Below are 24,416 nucleotides of genomic sequence, written 5' to 3' on the forward strand. Positions count from 1 at the left end.
AAGAAACTGATCTATAGCAGGTTCACTTACTACAGCCAAACAAAGCAGATGATAAATTAACTAGACCATGACTTTCTCTGTACTCTGTCATTCTCTAGAAAAGGATTATTTTTTCGCCCTTATGTTCAAGTGGGAGGAACATTTTTTAAGATGATCAGAATTAACAGTTAGGTGCTCCTTTTTAAGAAGGGTGAATTAAAAGGGGTCTACATAAGACACTGTTGGCTAAATTATATTTCCTGGCAAATGGGTTTAGGTGTCTTTTCAGAAAGCAGAGCCGGAGGCAGAATTGTGATCCTAAAAGCCCAGTGGGCATGCATATGGGATATGGAAACATGAGTTTAAATATCAATCTAATTAATATTTAAATAGTTTATACAAAAGGGAACAGTTTCAATAGAAGAGAATATCTAAGACTACTCTATACTTTATGAGTTGGAAAATTGATAATGGTTATGTTGGTTCTAGTCCTTACTCTGAATTAATCAGTGTATTTCAAAGCCACATCTTGCTATTCCCATGGAGTATCCAAGGCAGTGCTCTACTGTACAGTGATTCTGCAAATGGTGCCCAGCTCCTCTTAGGTGAATTCAGGCACAGACAAGATTGGCATTTGAGATTTTTTTTTTAATTGCAAAAACTACTTTCTGAACTCGACTTAGTTCATGGATATTTTTGGGATGAGCGAATCCATCTTTTCTTAGAAGATTCCCATAGTGAGTTACTAACCAGGCCTAGCTAAGAGAGAGACAAAACAGATGGGGTGTGCCAAGGAGCCTTACCGTGCCAGAGAAAAGTGACTTAATGCTGATAATTTGTATTGTTCATCCATTAAGTTCCCATCTAATTTCTCATCTAACGCTCAACGTGAAACATTTCATATTCATTTAAGCGAGGAAAGAACGAAAGGTCCAGGGAAAACCAGCTGAAAAATCGGGTTGATACCGACAATACGCTGGAGCGATTTTAGGGTAGAACAGGTTACAATAATCAAATCCACACCTCGGGAGTTAATAAAGGACAAAAAACAGAGACACGATTTGGAGCGCGGGGTCCCCGCAGCTCCACGGGCACCGGGCTTCCACGGGCGCCGCTCGGTGCCGGGCGCTCTCCGCCCGCAGTGAGCACCGGGCCGGGCCTAGCTCGGCTCTCCCGATGCCTGCCGGCTCTCCCGACATTCCCCCCCGGCTCTCCCGACATTCCCCCCCGGCTCTCCCGGCTGGAAGGGCGCGGGGGGGGGAAGGGCCGGCAAGCGGCGCGGCGCGCGGGGGGGGAGGGCGGGGCGTCCGCGCGCACAGGGCTCGTGCCCGGGGCGCCCTTCCCCCTCCCCCCGCGGCCCCTCCACTGCGCGAGCGCCGGCGGTTGCCGGGCTGCGTGACGTCACGGCCAGCGGAGGCGGCGATTGGCTGCGAGGGGAGCCCCCTCCCCCCCCCCGCGGAGCCGCCGCTGCCGGGGCCGGGCCGGGCCTGGCGCGTCCCCTCAGTGCGGAGCGGCTGCCGCGGCGAGCGCGGCCTGCGCGCAGCGTCCTGGGCGAGTCCCCACTCCGGCACCGCTGCGGTGCCGAAACCGCCGGCGGCATCATGGCCCGCACGCGGCCCGCACCGCGCCCGCGGCTGCTGCCGCTCCTCGCGCTGCTGGCGCTGCTGGCGCCCCGCGCCCGCGCCTGGGACAGCGGCGACCTGGAGCTCTTCGACCTGGTGGAAGAGGTGCCGCGGAACTTCTACGACTTTCTGGGGGTTCAGCAGGTGAGCGAGGGACAGAGCCCGCCCCCCGCCGCCCCCTGCCCTGGCCCGTTCCGCGGCTCCCGCCGGTCACCGCCGCCGCGATCCCCGGCACGGCTGCCCGGCTCCCCCTGAGCCCCGGGTGCGCCGCCGGCCCCTCGCCTGCCCGCCTGGCGCTGCCACCCGCACCCTGCCCGGGGCCCCCAGCCCCGGCTCCCGAGGCTCGGGGCAGCGCTTCTGTCGCTTCCCAGTCTCTTCCCTCCCACCGCGGGGGCTCTGCTCTCTTTCAGGTACTGCTCTGTTTCTTATCCTTCTGGCCCCACCATAAATCAGTGCTCCCTCTCCAGCTGTACCTTTGTGTTTTCTACTGCCTGTTGCTCTTCTGAATGTATCTCTTTTTCTCCAAATACATCTACAGACAGACAGAAGTAGCTTCTGGGCTTCTTCCACTTCCCATACATATTGTCAGTATGGCTGTTTTTCACTTTTCCCTCATTCTGTATAGCTGCTGGTTTCTTACCTTCTTCAGATTGTGCATTGCCAGGTGGTGTGGCTCATGTTTTCTCTCACGGGTGCCATGTGGTAGAATGTGATCCTTTGCTATGGTAGTGGCTTGTAGATTGTTACATTTATTTACTTGCCATGTATCTTGATTATTGTGCATGGCTTTCACCACTCTTTGATAACTAACACCTAAGATTATCCTAAACTATTTATTACACACCTTCGGCGAATTTTCATGTCAGTGTAGTCAAGACAGGAACTCCTGTTAGAAACACTTTTATCCCGTGGTTCTTGTGTATATTTTAGATGCACTTGCTAGTTTTGCTGACACTTGGCATGTTTTACTTGTATCACTTGTCCTGGCTCCTGCATGATGCCTTCTCTCTAGAAGGTCTCATTGTGTGACCTTGCTTAATATCTCCTCCTGCATCTTAATTTTTTTTACTTTTTATTCCAGTCAGTGTTCCTCTCCTCAATAATGAAATATACCATTTTCTGTAATCTGTTACTTCACCCAGAGTCCCCAAAAGACATCTTTTCATTGTCTCCTAGTACATTCTGTACGCCTAGTACATTCTCTTCAGTGCTGCATTCTGGTGAGTGATCTTTCTATTCGAATTCCTTCCCTGACAACCTTGAAGTTTATTCTAATGTAGTTCTTGTAGTTTTTGAGAATAATGGCTGTATTTTCAGGTGCTTTTCATTAGGGCTGTCTCTATAGAGAGAGGGAAGGTGTCTGCAATATCTAAGGGTCTGGTTTTGGAAACTACTGGCTGTGGTTGTTAATGATAGTTGAGGGATCCTGACTCGGTTTCATCTCTTTTTTTCCTTTACTCCTTCTTAAGCACCAGTGTTAAATACTATGGAATACTGTATATACCATCATATATATATGGAGCACAGCAAACACTGCTACCCAAGTTTCACTTTCACGAGTGTAAAAATCTAGATGTTAATTTCTCAAAGACAATTTTAGTGTTAGATAATGGAGGGACCCAAAACTTTGTGTGTTCCAGTTAGTGATGTTCAGATCTGGTATGCAACTCTTTCTTAACATCTTCCACAATCCTGTTTTCTAGGGCCAAATCTGTACCTTGTGTTGTGTGTTTAGCAAAATATATTAATTTTAGCAAGCAAATATTCTGCTAGTTCACACTTCTAATCATAAAGGAGAACTTATATGACTTGTAAAGTGCAAGCAAGAAAAAAGGTGGTGGAAGTCCAACACAAATGAAATAAAGCTTTGTTTGTTAAAAGTATACAGTAGTCACTCATAATGTCATTATAGCCTGGAAGTGTACGTAACGTGGGATGCTTTGCACATGCAGTGGAATAGACCTGTGAGTCCTGTAATGCAGGACACAGTGTTGAGGAATTTGTAAGCATTGGAAGATGCTATGTAAGCGTAGAGGTTCTTTCACTCTGTATCCTTGTTCCTGCTGCTTGCTTCTCCAGATATACCTGAAACTTCCAACAAGATCCTGGAGCGGGATTTTGATTTGCAGTGGCTCTCTAGGCAGCTGCAGCTGTTTGAGTTTCCATGAGAAGGGTAACTGGTCTTGTGATGGGGTTGAGGGAAGTGCCCAAATCTCAGGTGTGCTCTATCCTGCCTTACGTGTGTTAACCATATGGTTATGGGCCTTTTACCATAATGTTTCAATGTGCTGTTTGCATGTTTCTTCAGATTTTCTGCTATTTGTTAATATTATGGTTTATGTCATTATTGTTTCGGCTGGAATGCTTTTGACTAGAATGCACTTTTTGTAGTTCTGGTGCCAGTGATTTTATTCCCTGTGCTTAGGTGGTTTTCTTGGCATTTTAGTACAAGAGAGACAGTGTGTGTGACAATAGCCTTTGTGGCCACGCCTTTGAACTGTTTAATTATCCTCCATTCATTAAAGCTTGCTTGTCCCATCCCCCACCTGTTCCTATTTCATTCCCTTGTATCATGTCCTCATAATTCCTTCTTCCTTCATGTACTTCTGGGGGAAGGGAGTGCTGCTTCTTTATGCAGGATGTAACTTCTACGTCTGAAACACGGATGCTCAACTGTGTTTGTTAGCAAACACAGGGCTGCCAGATTTTTTCTAAATGTGTCATCTTGTGTTTTGAAAAAAATACAGGGAATGACTCAGTGCTTCCTTAAGGCATTGAAGCAGCTTAGGTTTTGATGTGAGAGTTGTGGCACTGACTGCTTGTTGAACTCATACGCAATGTCAGAAGCTGATATTGACCTCAACTCACAAAGTGCAGAAGGCATTGTGGGAAGTCCTGTAGCTCTCAAGCTTGCTTTGATGAAGCCTCTGTCTGATGGATTTTTCACTCAGATTGGAGAGAAATTATGATTTTTGGTTTCATTTCTGCTCTATGGCTGCAACAGTATGGGGTTTGTGTTTTGTCATTTCAAGGGCCTTATGAAAGCCTCCTGGCATTGTCAAGTAATTCATCCAGCTCTGCTAGGGTGTTAGGCTGGAGCTGCTGCAGTATTTTCTGAGATCAATGGCAGAGATACATGATGATGTAATGGAAGCGATTTTTGCTGTGATTGTGCATGTGGAATGACAAAGGAAGAGTAAGATTGTGACTGTCTTGGCTGTTAAATAACTGACTGTAGTGGTGACTTCAAGGAGGAGTTGGCTGAGGAATCTACAAATGCTCACAGAACGGTCGAGGTTGAAAGGGCCGATCTTGTCCAATGCCCAAGTGTTAGGTCTGAGCACCTAGATTAAGAAATATCTGATTTTTGTACAAGGACACAATCTATCCATTTGGGTTTTTTATCTGGCCTAATAGTAACATAGCATAAGAAAAAGTGTTGCATTGTTATGTTGTTACTATTGCTGTTCTGAATGATGTGGGAATTGCTCTACCTTCCCTGTTCTCAAGAAGTTTAACCTAGCAGAATGGGCAGATAAGATAACCTTTGGCTTGAGAAAAAGGTTACATTTCCCTATGCTTTTCTTCAGGTGGTTACTGAAGAAAATAGAACCATAAACTCTTGACAGGTCAGATGTAATAATCATTTCAGTAATCACTTCAATATAGCCAATTTCAAATTGACAAGGGGATCAGGACCAAATAGTGTTCATCTAAAAACTCAGTTAAAGCAGCACAATTAAACCAGAGGCTATGCAGACTCAGTAATATGATGACCCTGTTACCTGAGAATGTGAACATACAAATCTGATGTCAACTTCTTAGAAAAATTGTAGGAAGATCTGAGGAGCTACCATCTTGTATAGTAGACAAAGAAAGTGGTCAAGTTAATTTTATCGTCTTTTACAGCTTTCAGTTGCTGATACCTTCATAAATATGATACTCTCTGGATGAATCAACTTGGCATCAGTTGAATCTATGGATCTCCTTCCCAAAATATGCTTTTGATTATAACTTGTTAATATGGCTTCAGGGGAATGACCAGTCTTTTGTGCTTGCAGCAAGGAAGGCACTACTGGCCTCTGAATGTCTTTTGAAACTTTGTGGTACAGTTCTTGGATACAGGGGGTCCAATCAAGAAATTATTAGGAAATGTTGTTTGTGAAGATGTGTTAAAATGCATGAGCCGTGTGGCCGGAATTGACCTGCATGGAGCAGTGTGTCATGTGTCAATTAGGACCAAGGAATGTCTGAATAAGGCTTTGGGTTCCACTGGTAATCAGATAAGGGAATGGATATTAAAAGTTCTGCTAGGCCTGTGCAGTGTATGGAGGCAAACAGAGAAAGTTTCCCTGAGTACCTCTGAGGCAGCAAAAGAGACCCTGACACCTCAGATTCCTGAGGGAGAATTAACATGAGTGGGACTTGCTAGCCAACACTAAATAAACATATAACCCCAGAAAAATGTTGAAAGAGATATTTTCCTCAGTATTGGCTTATGCCTTCCTTGTGGCATGATATTTATTTTGAAGCAGGCTCTAATCTGTTTGTGTGGCTTTACTGTTAACTAAGTGTTATATCCCTGTCATTGCAAGACGATGCATTTGTTAGATGATGCTGCAGCACAAAGTCATAACTGTGTGTACAAAACCTGATTTTGGTCTGACAGCCTCTGAGTGTTGCTATGTTAGCAACTCCAAGAAAGTGCAAGGCAAGAAAACCAAGAAGTTGGATTTCTTTGGCTGTGGGAAGCCACAACCTCTCTAGATGAGGTGGATGTATTGGGCTAATAGACTTCTTTCAGGAACGCTGGAACAGAGGAGCTACTGTGTCAAGTAGTAGGATCTGACTTAGTAGGGTTGTGTCTGTAGAATGCAATGTTTGGTGCTGAGGAATTGGTGTCTATACTGTTTGCATTTCAGAGATTTTTTTGTTGTTGTTGTTGAACTAATTCCAGGCTGGATGCATGGACTCAGTGCCTGTTTGTGTTGAAGCGTGGTGTTTGTGCTCCTGGTATCACATCTTACAGGTCTATTCTATCCCAAAGGGATCCTGTTCATCCACTCTAGGACTGTTTCATGATATGCAGACAGTAGGTACAATGATCAAGTTTGCTTTGTACATGCACTCCTGGTCTGCACTGAAAAAAACGAGATAAATGTGCTAAGAAGACTATAGTTTATTCTAAATGGGTGACATAGAATTTTACCTCTTGCCATTGCCCTGTAAGAACCTTACCACGAATGAACATCACAACAAATGGTGTGGCTTTTATGGTATTATGAAGCATTACTAGAGGCTGAAGAAAATTCTTGGTAATAGGATTTCCATAGTCTGTTTTATGCAAGTGCATTGATTGATGGCATGACATATATCACTGCAGTTCCAAAGTTGTCAATTCATATGTTATGTAAGTTAAGTTCTTGGACATAGATTTGGTTACCTATTTTTCATAAAGAATGGCAATCTCTGGAGTTCTTAGTGTTGTATCATCTGGCACTTCTGTAGTTCTGGCTTTGAATGGGTTACTGTCCAGAAAAAAACTCTAGATAAAACTGTTTTTCTTCTGGGGGGCTTTGAGTACACAAAGTAGTCCCCTCAAGTGAGAAGAAGCATATAAGGGAGAGCTATATCAAGAACAACCTTCCTGTACCCATACAGTTCTGTCTTCCCTGGCAAGCGAGGTGCATGTAAGTACGGCAAGGAAGGGAAAATAAGAAGGGATAGCCCAGAAACTCAGCAGTTTGTTCTTTCTGGTGACAAGCTGGATCACACTCCATAGACACATTTTGGTTGCTCTTCTAACACTTCAGACTGTTCTCCTCCCTGCTGCTTTTTAAGGTTAATGTATGTGGGTGCAGTGTTACTAAAATCATGGAGTGTGCATCATCTGCAAATGTTTTGGTGATAGTGCTTTAGTCTTCCAAGCTTTGGAAGTATTTGATCTGGCAAGACAGAGTTTCACACACATGTAGTTATAACATCACTTCTTCAGATGATTGTGTCAAACCTACAAGCTGTAGGCTATTCTTGCTTTGTGTTGTAAGATTATTTTGTCTTGCATGACAAATAGGATATTCACTGTGACCTTCAAAAGTCTTGTGCTGTGAAATGACATGGAGCCATGAAGCAGCTTTGTGTCTCAGTTACTAATTTTTGAGGGAGCAAAGTTGTTTTGGTGGTGATTGAACATCATGTCTAGTGGTCTCAGCCTGTTTCAAGATTGCTTTCTGCATCTTGTTCAAAATATATGTTAAGGAGATTTAATTTGGAAGGCATTGGATTTTAATGCACTGTCAATTGCAAGATCAGAGTTCTCAATTGGAAAGATGAAATATGTTTCAATTTTCTTACTCCAAACTTTCAAAAATAATTAACTTACTTAATATACAACTAGGTGAAAGTAGTAGCAGACCTTTATTTGGACAGTGAGGGATTTTTGTAATTCCTAAAACTGCATTTCTTTTAAGCCCACAAATGTACTGTCAGCATCGAGGCAGTAATAGTCCATGTGCTGGTTTCAAGGTAAACCGGCAGGGGAAATGAACCCAACTCAAAAGAGAGATTATAAGTCAGAATAACAATTTAATAAAATAATACAATAAGTACGATTATACAGATGAACAATTGGTTTTAACCCACAAAACCCAAATGTATAACCCAGCACCGTGGGGCATGAACAGAGTGGTGTTTGTTGGGCCCCCTGAGTCCAAAGTAAAAGGAGAGGGGGGAAAACCTGTTGGTGCGAGTGCTGGTGCAGTCTGGTCGAGAGTGGTGGTTGCAGTCTGGTTGAGAGCGGTGGTCTGCAGTCTTCCTCTGGATCCCACGAGTGGTTAAAAAAGTTCCAAGACTCCAAGATTATATATCCTCCAGTTGAGGCAGGAATGCCCAGTACTTCCCTCAGGGCGGGGAGTTCCACAACGGGTGAGGACAGAGGGCACCCTCCTATCTCACAGGCCTCTTAACACCCAGTTTATAGCCTGAGGAGTCAGGCTGCTCTGGGCAGAGGGTGTAAACAGTCTATGGATAACAGTTTCTGGGAAATGGCGTGGAAGGCTATAGAATACACAGTTTTGGGTTATACTCAGCTGTTCTAACTAGGACAGTCCATTGTACCAGTTCAAACAAAAATAACATTAGAAAATCCAGGTTTGTTTCTAGTGTCTTTAGCTGTAATCTCAGTTCATTCCCTAAAAGTAATTGTGTGTTTTTTCTCAGTGTGCTATTGTGACACAATTCTGCATCCCTTCAGGGTTTAAAACCTCCCATTTGAGTCTGTTACTTGTGAGTTATACATGGAACGGAGATTTCCAACAGTTCTGGAAACTCTGCTTTTCCTAAAAAATGCAAATTATTAAAATTGTGTGAAGCCATCATTGCAATTATTCACTTGGATCCTATCGAACAAAGTTGTTCCAAACTGCGGAGTAGTTTAATTGCTCACAATTTAATTCAGTTGCGTACCATAGAGAAGCAGGAATGATAACTGCTCAATCTGTAACTGAGGATGGTGCAGAATGTGGGGGTTTGTGTGTTTTGGTTTTTTCTTGCTGTCACTGTTGTTTCCTTTCTTAAAGACACAAAAGTGTTTCAGAATCTACCAATTTAAGTAGTTTTAAAGACATTCACTCTTAACTTTCCCTGACAATTCATTCGTATAACACTTTCCTGATTTATTTCAGGTTATACTCTTTCTTGCTGTGTAGAAGGACATACAGCGATAGGAAACTACTATATTTGGGAACCCAAGGGAACGAATAGTATGCAAAGTGCAGTGAAAAGGATAAAACAACTGGTCTTGAATTGTGTGGTTTTTTGTTCTTCTGTCTGCAGCAGCAATAATGTTTTAGCTCTTTCTCTTTATACTTCTTTCTTCACTAATGCTTTAAGGATGTATCCATAATAGCTTGATTTTCAAATTGCAGAAATAAAAAGTGGGCTATTTTTTCCCCCCAGAAGTTCTGTGCTAGACCTGAGAGTGACCTGTTTCTTGGTGAGGAAGGGTAGGTAACCTCTGCTGGTGGCCTCTAGTGCTTACACAAGCCTGTGTGTCTGATGCTTGTTCCTTTGTTGAAGTTCTCCTGCGTGTGCCTGTGTTGGTATCTGAAACAGTGACATAATTGATCTAATGTGGAGTTTTGTAAACAACTTCCCGGTGGCCTTTTGCTACTTGATTGCTGCGGATTGCGGTCAGATGTTTGTCTGTAAAGTTGTCTAAGGAAAAACCTTAGAGGCAGCCTTAAGTTCATTCTGTTGAATGATAAACCTTTTATGCTCCATCTAGAGTAATTTTGCAATTAAGATTAATGTGACTTTCTGATCAGATCTAGAGAGAACTGTAGCTTTAAAGGAGATGTTTGCAGCTGTCTATGGTGCTATTTTAACTTTAAGTATGTGATAAAAATTGAGAAATAAAATTAAAATTCAGCTTATAAAATGTTCCTTAGTTGGGTTGGTTCTTCTGATGTTCTCAGCGGAGATGGTAACAAAGAGCCTGTGGTGCTGTTGAGCAGCTGAGCCAGTAAGAATGAGAGTAGAGGTGATAACAAAGGTTTTTTCATCTCTAAGAATGGGTCTGATATACATTAATTTCCTCCTTTTATTCATTTTAATATCTAAAATGTTTTGGCTTTCCACAGCATCCTAGTGGGCTAACAAAATTCGCACAACGTATGAAAACCTGCAGTTTTGCTTTTGATTTGCTTGCTAGTGTTTGGGCTTTTGCTTAGCTAGATGCTGTGCAGATTAGAAGTTTGCTTCTCTCATTTTTTATTTTTTCCCTGCAGCCTAAAATTTTAGGTTTTCCCTAAATTATGAGCAGATTTGGGGTTTCTGGGTTTCTTTTGTGTGTTGTTTGTCTGTGGACTTTGTTTGGATGTTACTAGCTCTGTATAAAAGTGATTTGTAAACAGTTTTATGTATGTGGCAGTGTGTCGTACACATGGTGTGTGTTACAGCTGTGCAAATGATAACACAGTTAAAAGCAGGATTGTGTGTTACTGGGCTCTCAGATGAGGGATTGCTCAAGTGCAGATTTCTTAAACGACCTGCTTTGCAGGCCTTGCCAACTGTGCTTGATGTCAGATGAGAAGGGAAGAAAATTCATAAGCAGTCTCTGATAGATCTGAAATTCTTCCTTCTTTGTGTTAATATGGAAAACTTATGGAGAAAACCAGAAGATGCATAGGAGCTGTTGAAAGTCACTCTGCAATCTTTTTCTAACTGAAGAGAGAAGGAAGAACTAGAGGAGTCTTGCCACGTGGGCTGTAATTCTGAAATCTGCTGACTTCAACACTAAAGTACTTTCGTTTTTTAAAGGAAGCATTCAGTGCTGGTGAGGACACAAGAAAGCTGTGAAACAGCATTATTTGGGATGAATAGCTTCTCCCTTAAGGGGCAATAATTGTTTTTACTTATCCCTGAAAATATTGCAAATTATTTTTTTAGTCTGATTGATCAATGTTTTATTAAATTTCAAACTGATTTAGGCTAGCTTTTATACTATTAATCGCCATTTCATAGTGATTCCTGTAGTGTTCTTCTATGGGATATAAATACTGTTGTGGGAGAGTAGAAGAGCTGTATGTCAGTTAACTTTTTGACAACTTACAGTCATATTATTAATTGCTGACCTCGATGTTGTGTCTTAACAGTGGCTGCTACAATGTTACAATAGAAGAAAGTCTGTAAAATTTCGTCCTATATAGGAGTCTCTTCCCATTTCCTATTAAGAATTACTAATAATCTTATTCAATTCAAGCATTCCTTTCAGTTGCTTAAAAATTTGAAATAAACTTCTTTTCCAGCCTGAGTCTACCTGTCTATTGAATAAAAGGTATTTCTTCTGTCAATTGGTAACCTGTGTGTCTTGTAGTTTCTGTTCTACTGAATATTTTTCTATTTCTGCTTCAGTAGCTTTTCAACACTACAAGCTAATGCAGCAACGTTCAAAACAAAATAATGAATTTGAATGTTGGATTGTCTCTGATAATAGTATTTCATCAATGGTTAAAATACAGATTGAGAGGATCAGCCAATCAGTTTTTTCTTGCAGCTTACACTTGTGAAACAATGGACCTCTTCTGTACGTAAGTTATGTATTTAAATATTAGGTATAGCTGTCTTTCATTCATTCTCAGTTACACAGTACAGAGTTCCCATTTATAAGACTCTTTCATCCCATCTTGTGGCAAGTTAGTCTCTGTGATAGCCTTTGGCGTGGACCCTTGTCAAAAGCTTTTTCAAAATTGGACTGTACTGTGTCTGCTGGACCTCCTCTGTCTATCCTTGCTGATGCACTCCAGTGCCTGGGTTGATGAGGCAGGTTTTCTCTTTTCAGAAGTTATGCAACATTTTTTCCAATAGACCTCATTTATCTCTGTCTGCAATGACTTTATTTTTATAGCACCTGCTGCCTTTAGTAAGGGTGGATGACAGACTTTCTGGTCTCTAATTCCCAGGATCATTTCTGTTTGGGTTAGGTTTTTTTCCCTAATGTGTGTGTGGCAGGCTGCCAGGTCCCTGGTGGCAATTTTTTGCAGTACTGGGTTACTTTCCTCACCTGCAAGTCTGCAGCTTTGTATTTAAATTTCATTCTGCAGTCTCAGGTGAAAGCCATGATCCTGGTGACTTCTTAACATCTAATTTGTCTCTTTGGTATGTCTGTATATTTATTTCAAGCTGAATTAGCTTCTCTTGGCCTATCTAATGCAAAGAACGTGTTGGTGTGGGAATGTCTTGAACATCTCCAACAGGGAAGATTCATTAAATAAATGATTAAATTGTGTGGCTATAGCTTTGTTCCTGAATGAAGCTTTTCATAGTTTCATCATCAACCAGTCTGTAGCATACTCGTTTTGGTTACATTTAAAGAAATAAAAGGGTTTTGAAAATCAAATAAATTGCCACTTTAGTTTGCTTGGACAAATACAAAAGTCCTACATGTTGGAAAGAAGTAGTCAACATGTTTTTTTAGCTGTGTGTTCAATGAGTTCTAATGGAACTGGCACAAAAATCTGCCACATTGCTCTTGTAGTTACTGACCATGAGAGGGAAGAATAGCTGCTGTTACGCAGTTTTCCTGTTTGGTTAACTGCTACGCATGAATGATTAAGCACATTTTCATAGGAACTCATGCCTTAAACTGAGATATCTGGAGGGAGTTCAGGAATAAATCATCTGCTTCTGGTCACTTTGCTTTTGTGACTGGCCTTAACACTGTTTTGGACAGTAGTTTTCAGAAGGTAAGATGGAGGGCTTTGATTTGTATTACTACTTGAGTTAAGACTCAAGCAGAGTTGTTCTTTTGTATCATAGTAATTCTCTGGATTTATTAATTCTGCAGCAGGGTTCTTACTGTGATGTACTCAGGTGTCTTGTTTTGGAAACAACGAGATTATTTTACTCCAGTTATTCTAATTTTGATGGTACCACATACAAAGTATGCCTTTGCTCATTCCTACTGATTTAAGCAAAATTTTGGTATTGCATTATTCCAATTATATAAACCACAGTGAAAACTTCAGTTTTTGTGTTTTCTATGGAATGCTGACGTTGTGAGGAGAAACATGACAGGGTTTTATGAAATACCTTCACTTCTAGAAATTTTAAAAAGGTAGAAACTTGCTGAGATAAATTTTTCAGCAGAGAACTTGTTCAAAATACAGGAACTTTAATTGGATATATTAAAGCTAAAAGTTGCATTGAATGAAATGTATTGAATTTCAAGGTTTTAGTACAGTTCTTTATTTTGTACAGTACTTTATTTAGTACTGTAGTTTTTACAATAAAGAACTGTAATTTTCTTTTTCTTCTAAATAAAGTTGATCTGTTTATTGTTCAGAGACATGATAAACTCATACTTCTAGGTGCTGTCTAAAGTAATTGAACCCTGTATCTAATCCTACGTTGCTTCCATGCTGTGCATGTGCCTTGACTATCCAGATGTGGATTTAGGGTAGGCTGTGCTCTTTGCTAACATCTTCATGTCTGAAGTGATGCACTGATAAGTTTCAGAACTCAAAGAAACAGTAGCTAGAAAAAGTGTGGGGTATTGAAAGACTAAATCAGACTGCGTTTTCTGGGAAGTCTAACTTTATAGGTACAGTGTGTTGGGTGCAGAGTTCAGATGGACAGTTTCATAGGAGAGGTATTAGTGATAAATATTTCCTATTTTGGGCTCCTTTAACAATTGGACCTGGGATCATCCCTTAAAAGCTCCAATCTGTCATGGCAAATTGCAGTATATTGCAATTGAACATCATGTAGTTTCCAGCTGATTTTTGTCACATATGCCTTACCTTCATCTTGATTTTTGGGTAAAACCATAGTGTTTAATACTGTCAGTCTCCAAAGATGTATGTTTGAGTAGACTGTGTTTAAATCCAAAATGTTTAGGTCATACTACATTGTCCAACAAAATGGAATAGAGTTGGAGAGAAATGTACTTGAAGTAAAAATCATACTCCAACAATAAAGAACTTAAATCTTGATACTACACTTCCTATTTTACATCATGATGTTTAAAAGTTTTCGGTACAAAACATTTGCTTGCATTAATTTTGTAGTATCTGAAGTGTAAAAAGTAAATTGGGACACCTTCTGTTTAAAAGAGCCCTTGCATAGATTGCCATTTTTCATTGCAGAATGTTGGCTTCTCTTCTAAATGTATTTGTGAATATAAACACTGTTTAATATTGAATATGGATATCTGTACTTTCTTTCTAAGGCATAATTTCATTTGTCTTCCATGTGTTTGACTTCCTCAAAGTTCAGATTTTTAACACAAAAAATATTTTTTTCAAGAGAAAACCTGACTGGTATTTAGCCAACTGTTAATAGGGGCATGGTATCTTCTTAAATTTCTGACCTAAAGGAAGCAGAAGGCTGTAAAATGTGAGTTTCTTCACTTCTGGAATATGTAAGATGCGTTCCCGTAGCTTCTCTGCTCTCTTGGAGATTAACTCGAAGACACTGTCACTGAATTAACGGTATCCCATTATTATCAGGGTATTGGTTATCCTGTCTGCTGTCATGAGATATGAGAGCCTTACATGACAGCTGGTTAGACGTGATCGGATTGATACTATGGCCAGGAAAGACAGTACTGGGCTAGGTTGCTTTCAAAAATTGATTTCTCAGTCAAGATAGAATTGTATCTTGATCAGGTATTCAATATTTTGCAATTCAGCCAAGACAAATATACAAACTATTTCCCATTCCAGCTGCAACTGTAGAACTTGCTGTTATCATAAAGCCCAACAGCTGCCCCCCCGGCTTACACAAGGGTTGCTTGTGGAGTCTCAGACTGTTTGGCTGCAAGCCTGAAAGGAGTACATATATCATAGTCATTGCCATTCTTCACCTAAGTGTCAGATTCACAGGACAAGTTGGTGAGATGATTACTTTGATTGTTCTTAAAGGGTAATTTGATCAAATAGAGGTGCCTTTTGAACTCTCCACTGGCAAGGAGTGGGTGGATAGAAGAAAACTCACACACACAAAAAAATATCAGTCCCCCCTCCAAAAAATATCTATTAATGGATTTAGGAGTGAAGGTAAGAATGCCTAAAACGGTGGTATCTGGTATAAGTTGGCAAAGCTGCAAAATAGCAATTATACTCCCATGGTAAAAATCTGGTCTTTTGTCCTGTTATATGGTGAAACCACTATGCCACTTAAAATGAGATGGTATAAATCCTGAAGTGATGGTCAAAAGAAAAAAGTAAAGACTCCCTGAAGGATATTGTTCTTAGAGTATCTGAACAATCAAAATATGAAAAAAATCCGGTGTGTTGTGAAATGTGTGAATTAACAGATCCCTTCCCTCCCCCCATTTACTGTTGGGGGGGTGTTGTTGTTTTGTTGGTTGGTGATTTTTTGGTTTTGTTTTTGGGTTTTTTTGTGTGTTTGTTTGTTTTATTGTGGTTTTGCTTTTGTGGGGGTTTTTTGTTATTTTGTTTCTTGATGATTTTTTTTTTTTTAGTGTAACTAAATTAATCACAAGTTACTTATTTCTTTGCTAGGCTATACTTAAGAGTATTTGAGATAATTGTTCAGTGTAGAAAATGCTGTTCTGACTCTCAGCCGAGTGCTTGTGCTCTGGGATCTATTGTGGGTCAATAGTAACAGATTCATACACTGGCAGTAGGCACCTTGAAAACAGGACTTGTTTTCTCAAGGGGGTGGCTTGTAATGACTTGATTAAGGAAAAACGTCATCACAAGAGGTGAAAAATACTCTAGTTCAGTTATACTAGTGTAAAATCTATCTCTTAGTCAAGTGATACACCGTGTGGGATAGCACTTTGTTGAGTCACGCTAGCAAGAGGAAGGAGAGCAGAAGAATCTGGTGAGCCAGCATGTGCTTGGAATAGCAGATCACTCCAGGCAACTCTCTTGTGGGCACTTTTGCTGATTGCCTAGCAGGGTTGAGGTCTTCTGTATTAAATTTTTAAGGTAAATATTGAATTGGGGATTTTAGCAAGAATTATTGCATGTGCCCTGATATGAATGTTCTAAAATTGTGTTTAGTTTCAACCAGCAGTAATCTGGAAAACGCACAACAGTTTCTAATGTAGCCCAAGGAAAGGAGCCAGTCTTCAAAAGATTCATTGCTGATCTTTTGATGACATTTTAAGTTGCATCTTGCTTATTATGCTGTGCTTTGATTTCTGTGTAGATTGAACTGCCTACCCTATTTTCTCACAAAGCCTGGTCCTGACAGTGTTTTGGATGAGTTGATCCTCAGTTTCTATGCCACAGCCTTCCTTCTGGAGTCCCAGTGGTAGTCCCATCTTGACAAAGGAGAGCAAAGCAGGTTTCCTTCCACCTAATACTGGAATAAACACCTGTGGCCCCAAAAAGGAAGCTGATGCTTCCTGTAGACTTCCTGCATATTTTGTTTTAGCTGTGCTTCATTATTTTCTTTACTCAGAAATGATGCAAATGAATACTCAAAATGAGTGATCAATACTGATTTTTTTTTTTTACAGTCTCTTAATTTTTCTCTAAACTTCCTAGCAGATCTGTTTAGACCTGCCTGCCATGGCTTAATTTTCTAGATTAATATTTGGCAACAGGTTTACCATTTCCACTGCCATTGGCTTACTGGGCATCATGGTGATTTCTCCCCCCCCAAACGAAATCCCTTTCTTCAAACTGTCAGTCCTAGAATAATGATGGAGAATGAGGCAGTTACGTAAATGGTTTCTTGCTCTTTGCTTGAAGCTTTGTTTTTCACCCAGACAGCACCGAGTGTGTTTCTTTAATGAGGGCAGTGGCCAAGGTCCCTGGTGGTCGCAGCTGAGAACTGCTGTGCTTGAGCAGTGTTGCGGCTTTGTAAGTACATCTTAGGAACCTTCTGCAATGCAGTTCTGGAGCTAATAATTATTCTCTTTTCACTGATGACACTTTCCTTGGCTTTTGTGCTAGTGAGGTTTTTTTTGTTTTGTTTTTCTGCTCTGATTTTCAGAGGCTGAAAGAATGAATGGTCTGCCAGTCTTCTCTGTTCTGCTTGAGTATATACTGTATTTTGTCTTCTGATTCCTCTTCATTTTTTTTTTTTGTCCTCTTATTAACTGGAATTGTCAATCAGGGATATGATATGGGTTTATCTGTAACTTTTAAAGCACCCTTTCTCTGGTTACTTTTTCTTATCAGTATATTCGATACATTCTTCTGAGAGATCTGCAATCAGAACTACATGCTGTTATGTTTGGAAGGAAAAACTAAGGTGGTCTTTTTTTTTAAATGTCTAATGTCTTCTGTTTGTCAATCTTAATCTTAGAGGTCATCCTTTCTCTTTATTGTGTGGTTGGTTTGTTTGTTTTTAAATGTATTCCTGCTGCCATCAAATTTTACTGTGGCTTTCACTGCTCATCATAAATTCAGTCCCTTCTTTCAGCTCAGGAGCTGAAGTGGTTGCATGCACCCTGGTTAACTTACATTTCAATTACTTCAGGAACACCCTCTTTGTCTAATCCCTGTGCTTTCCGTAACTATAAAATGACTGTCTAAAATTGGTTCTGGCTTTTCAGTTGGACCTGGAGATGAATTGCCAAGCAACAGGCACCTAATGTTGCCTTGGTATTAAAGCTGCATGTGGCTTTAGGCTGCATGTTACAGTCTCCCTGTATATTCCTTTTTTTTAATCCTGCCAATTTTTTTTTAATCCTCACATACTTTAGTTGGTGGTGCTGCTTTTTTGTTTGTTTGTTTTTGTCTTTGCTAGTTCACCAATTTCTGTTTAGTTTTTGGTCTCTTCTTACTCATGTCATTTCTGAAAATCCATTTTTGCTTCTGCCTGTCAGTATCAGTCCAGTCCTTCCTTTCCCAAAATTGCAGAAGAAATAATTGTCTGAAGTTTCATAGTATATATTTTTATTATTTGTGGCTTTCTTAAGTCATTCTCAAATAAATACTTGATATGGTCTCAGTTTCAATATGTAGGTGTTGTATCAATTATTATTTTGAAGAAGGATTTTTCACAACTGTGTTTGAAAATTGCCGGTCTATAAACGAAGTGTCTTTGGATGAGCAGGCTGGGTTCCAGGGACAAGCAATGCAGAAGTCAGATCTTTCAAACTCACCTCTTCCAGCTGGAAAGTTTGGCTGTCTGGAGGTTGCTTTTCCAATGGCAAAGTTTTAGCAGACTGCTTTGTGTGACCCTGCTTTTCAGCAGAGAGCTGGCTCTGCTCAGAAGTAGGTAAGTGGCCACCCAGTACTTACACAGAACAGATTCAATCTGTGGACTGGTGGACACAGGATCTGATAGAAATTGTTCAATAGTTCTTTACCGATGAAGTAATGATAAGCATCTCTGCTATAGAAACTGGTTTTTTCCTGTTAATTTTAATCTGATAACTACTCCTTTTTCTGTTTTTAAATTTTCGTAACAGAAGTTGAATTCTTAAGTTCCATTGCCTGTGCTGGTCACTGTTCTGAATAACAGGACAACACCAAGAAGTCTTTGTACTTTATCTTCTGCCATGCACAAAATACTGCATTGGAATAACTGCTGAAAAGAAAGCATAGTGAAATAAGTCTGTGTGCATGGAAGAGCAGATAGAAGCAGTTAGTGCAGTTTCACTGTGTGCTCTAGGAGGTTTATTTTAGTGGTATTCCTGGTCATGGCGGAGACCTTGTGGGATTTCTGTAAGTCAAAACACTGTATGTGGGAGTTATGGGCAACCATGGGAATAGTAGGACCATAAGTCACCAAGGGGTGGAAATGGAAGTAATCCAGGTCTCGCAGCCTGGCTTCATTCTGCTATTACTTTGTTAGTTCTTTTTCCTATTTATTTGATCTAGACAAACCCTCCCAGTTTTTTGGTGCGTTGTGAGCTCGTTTCCCAGTAGGTCACTTGTGATTGTAGAGCATTAAGACTTCTCCCGACATAACAAATGTCCACAGTTGATTACAGCTGTGGAGCACAAAGGGAGAGACTGACATAGCTGCATACTTGCTGCATTACACACTGCAAAGAGATGGGCTGCTGTTTCGCCCTTTCTTTTGAGATGCTGCCAATAGGCAACACTAAGTCTAAGGAGATGTTTGTGCTGTTCCTTCTAATTATGTTATGGAATTCCTCCTAATTGCCAGATTAAATATTTTTAAAGTGTTAAGCATTACGTATGCTATTGCTTAAAAATTCTTTAATTGTGATGCCTTTTTTAAAAAAATATAATGTTGGGGATTATGGATGTAGAGTTTTATTCTGTGCAATTTGAAGTAAAAATGAACCTTACAAAAAGAGACTTAAAACGATTGCTGAATTTATCGTGTGAAGCATTGTAGTGCTCTGGAGTAGATATACCAGAACTTCGGTGGAAAGAACCATAAAGACTTTGAGTATTCAGTAATTTTAGTTGTGTCCCTACTGTACTGATCATTTAATCTGATTATTGAGATTTTACATTTTTAAGTTCAGTTTTGGTTTCTTACCACTTGATGGCAGTGAAGGAGCTAGTGTTGCCAGGCAAAGGTTCAGGGCAAGAACCCATTATGAATAACAAAAGAGGAGGTACAAAGGAAGCCTCTGACATTTAATATTGTTCGCATTTCTAGGTGATATTACATATACCACAAATGACAGTAGAGGAAGAAAAGCCTCTAGATGGAGCTTCAGTACTTCCAATGGGGGAGAGATTTTTATACTCAAGTGGTTTGCTCCTATTTATAATAATTATTTCAAACAACAACTTTCCCATTTAGACCTGGAATGATACCAGACATAATCAATAAGTAATATCAGTGCTTCTGCTAATATAAACATACTACTTGAAGAGCATGCAATTCTGACATTTTTCTCACACCTTCTGTTCAAATCCTGCAACCTCTCAACATTCTTAGGAATTCTCAGGTATTGTTAGAAATGTGCTATGTAGGTTAAGGATCTGCATAATTATTCAAGCTTTTTAAAAAATAGATAGCTGGATTTTACTGGTGACTGCAAAAAACCTTGAAAAATACTGTTCAAATTGGAAACCTCCCTGCAATATTTACTGTTTTGCATGGTCTAGTCGCAGTGAAGAAGTGTTTGTTGTAATGTTAAATATTAGAGTGCACGGATATGTGTTTGAGGCACTTTATTAGTGAAAGTTCTTTTGCACTTCCTACACCCATGTACACCTCTTGCCAAGCTGGTATGGGGAAATGAACCATATAATGGCCCTGCTATAGTAATTGGCTCCACATGGGTGGACTCTAGTGCATAGACAAAACCTTATTTGAAGTAATTGGTGCTTTGTGTAGGTACAAGGCTCTGTACATGCAGGTTTATTTTGGATCCTGGGTCAAACCTTGGCATTAGTAAAGGTTTCAATTTCATGCAGTGTCTTTGACATGTAAGTGATTTTGAATGAGTATCAAAAACATCCATGCAGATGATGGCGAGCAACTTGATTGAACTTGTTTGTTAAAATACAGATAGGTAATATTTTGCAGTTATATTTTCGATTGGATACTAAATAGAGAACTTGGTTTGTTAAGTTTTTTGAATGTACAGCCTGTTACTAATTAAAGAAAATGTCAAAAGGCAAATTATAAGTTTGCATAATTATTGAATATGTTAATCAGTGTCAGCATTATTCTAGTTCTATAATAGGCAGTACTATATAAACTCACAGTTGAAAATAAGTGAAAATTTGCCAGAGTTATCAAATATTTACTTTAGTTTCAGATGCTATTCTTATTTTTAAAAAAACACTCTTATTTTTAAAAAGCACTGAAGCACCTTATTTCTAGTCTTAGCTGGCCTCTCTTAGCCTAATTGATGGATTGCTGTGCTGGCTTAATGTAACAGCAGCCAGAGCGTACTTCTTGGGCAAAATTCAAGTTTATCTTGCCAAATAAGTACGGAACACAAATTCTGTCTGTTGGTAGAAAGAAAAGGTTAGAAAATGGAGTTGAAAATAGTGCAGTGTTTAGAATGATCGTTTTAGCCAGTGGAGACTCATTTGCTGGAAATGCCCTTGTGAGATTGTAGCATTTCATCTCTGAATGATAGTTCATCTATGGATGAGTTTCTTAGTGCTGTTTTCAGTAAGATTTGTTAGAAAACAATGAAATTTTACTTCATTACACGAGTTGGCTGCATTTATTGTCAGTGGAAAATCTTAGCTACTGTGGTACAATACAATTTTAAGATAAAGCTAGTGCAAGCTTTTCCAGCTGCTTCCGTTCAGTTTAGGGGAATTTGAAATTTGAAAGGTACAAAGAAAATTATCACAGCATTTGGAACTTGAAATCAATTTGACTTAGGAAGGTAGTGTTAATCCTCTGTATTTTGCTTCCTGGGATGAACAGCATAATTGCCAAAAGTCAGATATGGGAAGAATACACGTATTTGTGCAAAATAAATTTTATTCTTCTAGATAATTGTCAAGAATTTTAGCAAATGTAACTTTAAAAACATCTGGTTTGTTTGGTTGGTTTTTTTCACCCTAGAGATAAACTTATCCAGCTGATGGGCAATTTATTCATTCAGGGGTGTATGTTTTATGGCGGCATACAATTGTTAAATCTCGTGTGCAAGAAATCACATTTTATAAAAGGGGGAAAAACAGGCTGTGAGTATAATGCAACTCCTGCTTCCTGAAGGGTAACTAGTTCGTACAAAATAGTTTCTATATTAATCAGTGCAGTAGTAGCAATTCCCTAGAAGCAATGTGTTACTTTTATTTCTCCTTATCTGGTAAAGAGATGCAGATTGGTAAAGGTTTCAGTTTATAGGTTTCATCTCTGTGAAAGTCAGTAAATTCATGTTGATCTTTTAAAAATCCTTTGGCTTTTTTCTTTTACTGTGCTAACACACGGGATAATTTTTGCCCTGAAACTGTCTCTTAGTTATATGTTTATATTTACTTTATCATTAAAACTTTGAGGTTCTTTGATGGCATTAAAAAAAAAAAGTTGATGGCATTTTTATTTATCCTTGACTGCTGAGCAAATCTCAAACGGTTACTTCCTGTTTGGTAGAAGGAACAAGTCAGTTCTTAGAACAGGCATAAAATTGCACAAATTAGGAACCAATGTATGGAGTTAATTTCCTTGCATATTCCTGTATTCACTACTAATGTGTATTTTGAACAAAGAATTAATTCCCTGTCTGTATGCAGTACTTTACTTTGTCATTTTTAAATAAAAATGCCCTACCAGAACTGAAGACTGTTGGGGAGTTCATTTTGGTTCTTAATAGTGATAGAGGAGATTCACTAATTAAAACTACTGAATTACTGTAGAGAATAATCAGAAGTTTCCCTTCTGTGGGGAGATTTTCTAAACAATTTTATTTTACTTTATTATGATTATGATAATAGGAAAAAAACCTGATAAAACTGATCACAGAAAACTGTGTAATGATTAGTTGTAGTGTTTAGTGGGAGCAGAATAAATATGAGGAACTTAAAATTACTCATAAAATTAACTTTTCATGTTTTTGTTTTGCTTTGCTGTGAGAGCCTTTCAGAATTCAAATTTCATTGTGATGCAATTTATTAATGTAGTGAGCAGTAAGTTTTTTGTTTGTGTGTTCTTTATCGGTTTTCACCTAAATTTCAGACTCAATTAAAGATGCCTGGAGACTCATTTGGTAAAGAAAGCAAAATCTTTGTCTGTAATTTCTCAGCTCAGGGATATTTTGAGTCCAATTGGAGATCTATAATATTATCAAATAAAAGTTTAGCATGCCTGTCAGTCTGAGGGCATAATTCCACCAGTATTTAGGCAGTGGTTAGTTGTATTTGACTCCCATGTAAATACATTCTTGAGTCCTAGGATTCCTGAACACTTGCAGAGTTGGAATTTTAGTGTTTAAAACAATGTTGGTTTAATTACATGCAAAGTTTGATTGCCCCATGTGGGAGTGGTGTGGTTCTATATTTTCTTTTACACAGTGCGGGAAAACTACATCAAATATAAAATACATGAAATATTGTTTCAAAATATGACTACAAATACTTAGATTCTTGTTCCTTTTTTTTTTTTTTTTTTTGAAGAAAGACTTGGATTAGTCATGTTTATTCAGCTTGATGGAATTTGTCTTCCAGGGTATATAAAGCTTTTCAGTTCTTAGTCAAATGTTTTACATTAAATGTGATGATAAAATGAGATAGAAGTGATACTAAAGTATTGCAAGTATTTTTTTGTATTGATAAATGCTAACAATGCCATTCACATAAACAAAACAGTTCTGGATTATTTATAACTTCTGAAAATGTGCCTCACAAATTATATTTCAACAAGATTCCAAGTAATTTAGTTTAAAAATGGTTGCAGTAATTTGTGGTCTGAAAGTAGACATCTCTATTTGTGGTTCTGGAGTACCCTCTCATGTAGGGAAGTTCTCCTGCATTATTAAGGAAGAATTTTGCTGTACCATAACAGAATTAGTAATTAAAACTTAACTACTTTCTCATGTAGCTGCCATTACTTTTAGAATCTCATTACTTTCATTGTACTTGAGAGGTTCTGCAAGGTGCTGGGGCTTGGGCTCTTTGGCTTAGGTGATAAAAATACATAAGCCTTGCAGAAAGTGCTTGGTAAATACTTCTGGGCCTTTGGAGGCAAACAGTACACTTTGCTGTAAGAGAATCATCAGTTGCCTGGACACTTTGTGTTTCAGACCTGTCCGTCTGCACCTGGGCTCGTCTGCTTGAAATACAGGCAGTCTCCTTCCCCCTCCTCATTGACGCCCTCGGGTTGCTGATTTCTCCCAGCTCTTCCACAATGATACAGCAAGTGCTGGCTTTTAGTTGTGTGCAGACACCAGTACTGTTGCATATCTCACAGAAACCTCACACTTTTATTGTTTTAAGGAAGAATCCATAATACATTATGTTTGTGTTAAGACTTGTAATTTGAAATAGGCAAGTTGATAACTAGCCAGATCGTTTTGCAATTTAGTGGAGCCTCTTAGAATCAAAATGATGCTTTGGAGAGCTGGGGTTTATTTGAAGAGAGGGGGAAAAGCACTGCTTGTGAGTTAGTATTATAAAGCAGGTCTGCATTGCTTATGCAAATTTCTTTTTCCTTTCTGAATTTACTTGTTTCTGTCTTTTTGTACAACAGCCATGTACCTTAATATCACTTTTAAAAGACTAGTAATAAATTTCCAGAGCTGCATACTCTAAAATTAGGGAATGTCAGTTTTCAGAATGTCTCAAATCTTAATTTGGTTTCTTTGTGCTTGTTCATTGTGATGATTTTTAATTCACTACATTATATTCTACAGGGTCTTTACTTATTCAGGCTCAGGGAGAGATCTGGCCCCAGTGCAGCTTCAGGCTTATGTATTGAAAGAGACTGTTGTCTGTA

The 24,416-nt window shown here is 39.3% G+C and overlaps 1 protein-coding gene across 3 annotated transcripts in view; it reads left to right on the forward strand.

Moving 5' to 3' along the window:
* Nucleotides 1-1,431: 1,431 nt before the first annotated feature.
* DNAJC1 (DnaJ heat shock protein family (Hsp40) member C1) overlaps nucleotides 1,432-24,416 on the forward strand; it is a 113,993-nt gene continuing 91,008 nt past the window's right edge. For 2 of the 3 annotated variants that reach the window (XR_005566191.1, XM_039388509.1), the window contains exon 1: nucleotides 1,432-1,745. Coding sequence is in view for 2 of the 3 variants with exons in the window: in XM_039388509.1 (XP_039244443.1) it covers nucleotides 1,581-1,745 (165 nt within the window). In the remaining variant the exon portion in view is untranslated. The remainder of the gene's footprint in view (nucleotides 1,746-24,416) is intronic. The other variant, XM_027744718.2, reaches the window with a different exon arrangement.

Source organism: Pipra filicauda, unplaced genomic scaffold, assembly GCF_003945595.2.
Source record: "Pipra filicauda isolate LSUMZ 115617 unplaced genomic scaffold, ASM394559v2 scaffold65_size3143899_pilon, whole genome shotgun sequence".
NCBI classification, from domain to species: Eukaryota; Metazoa; Chordata; class Aves; order Passeriformes; family Pipridae; genus Pipra; species Pipra filicauda.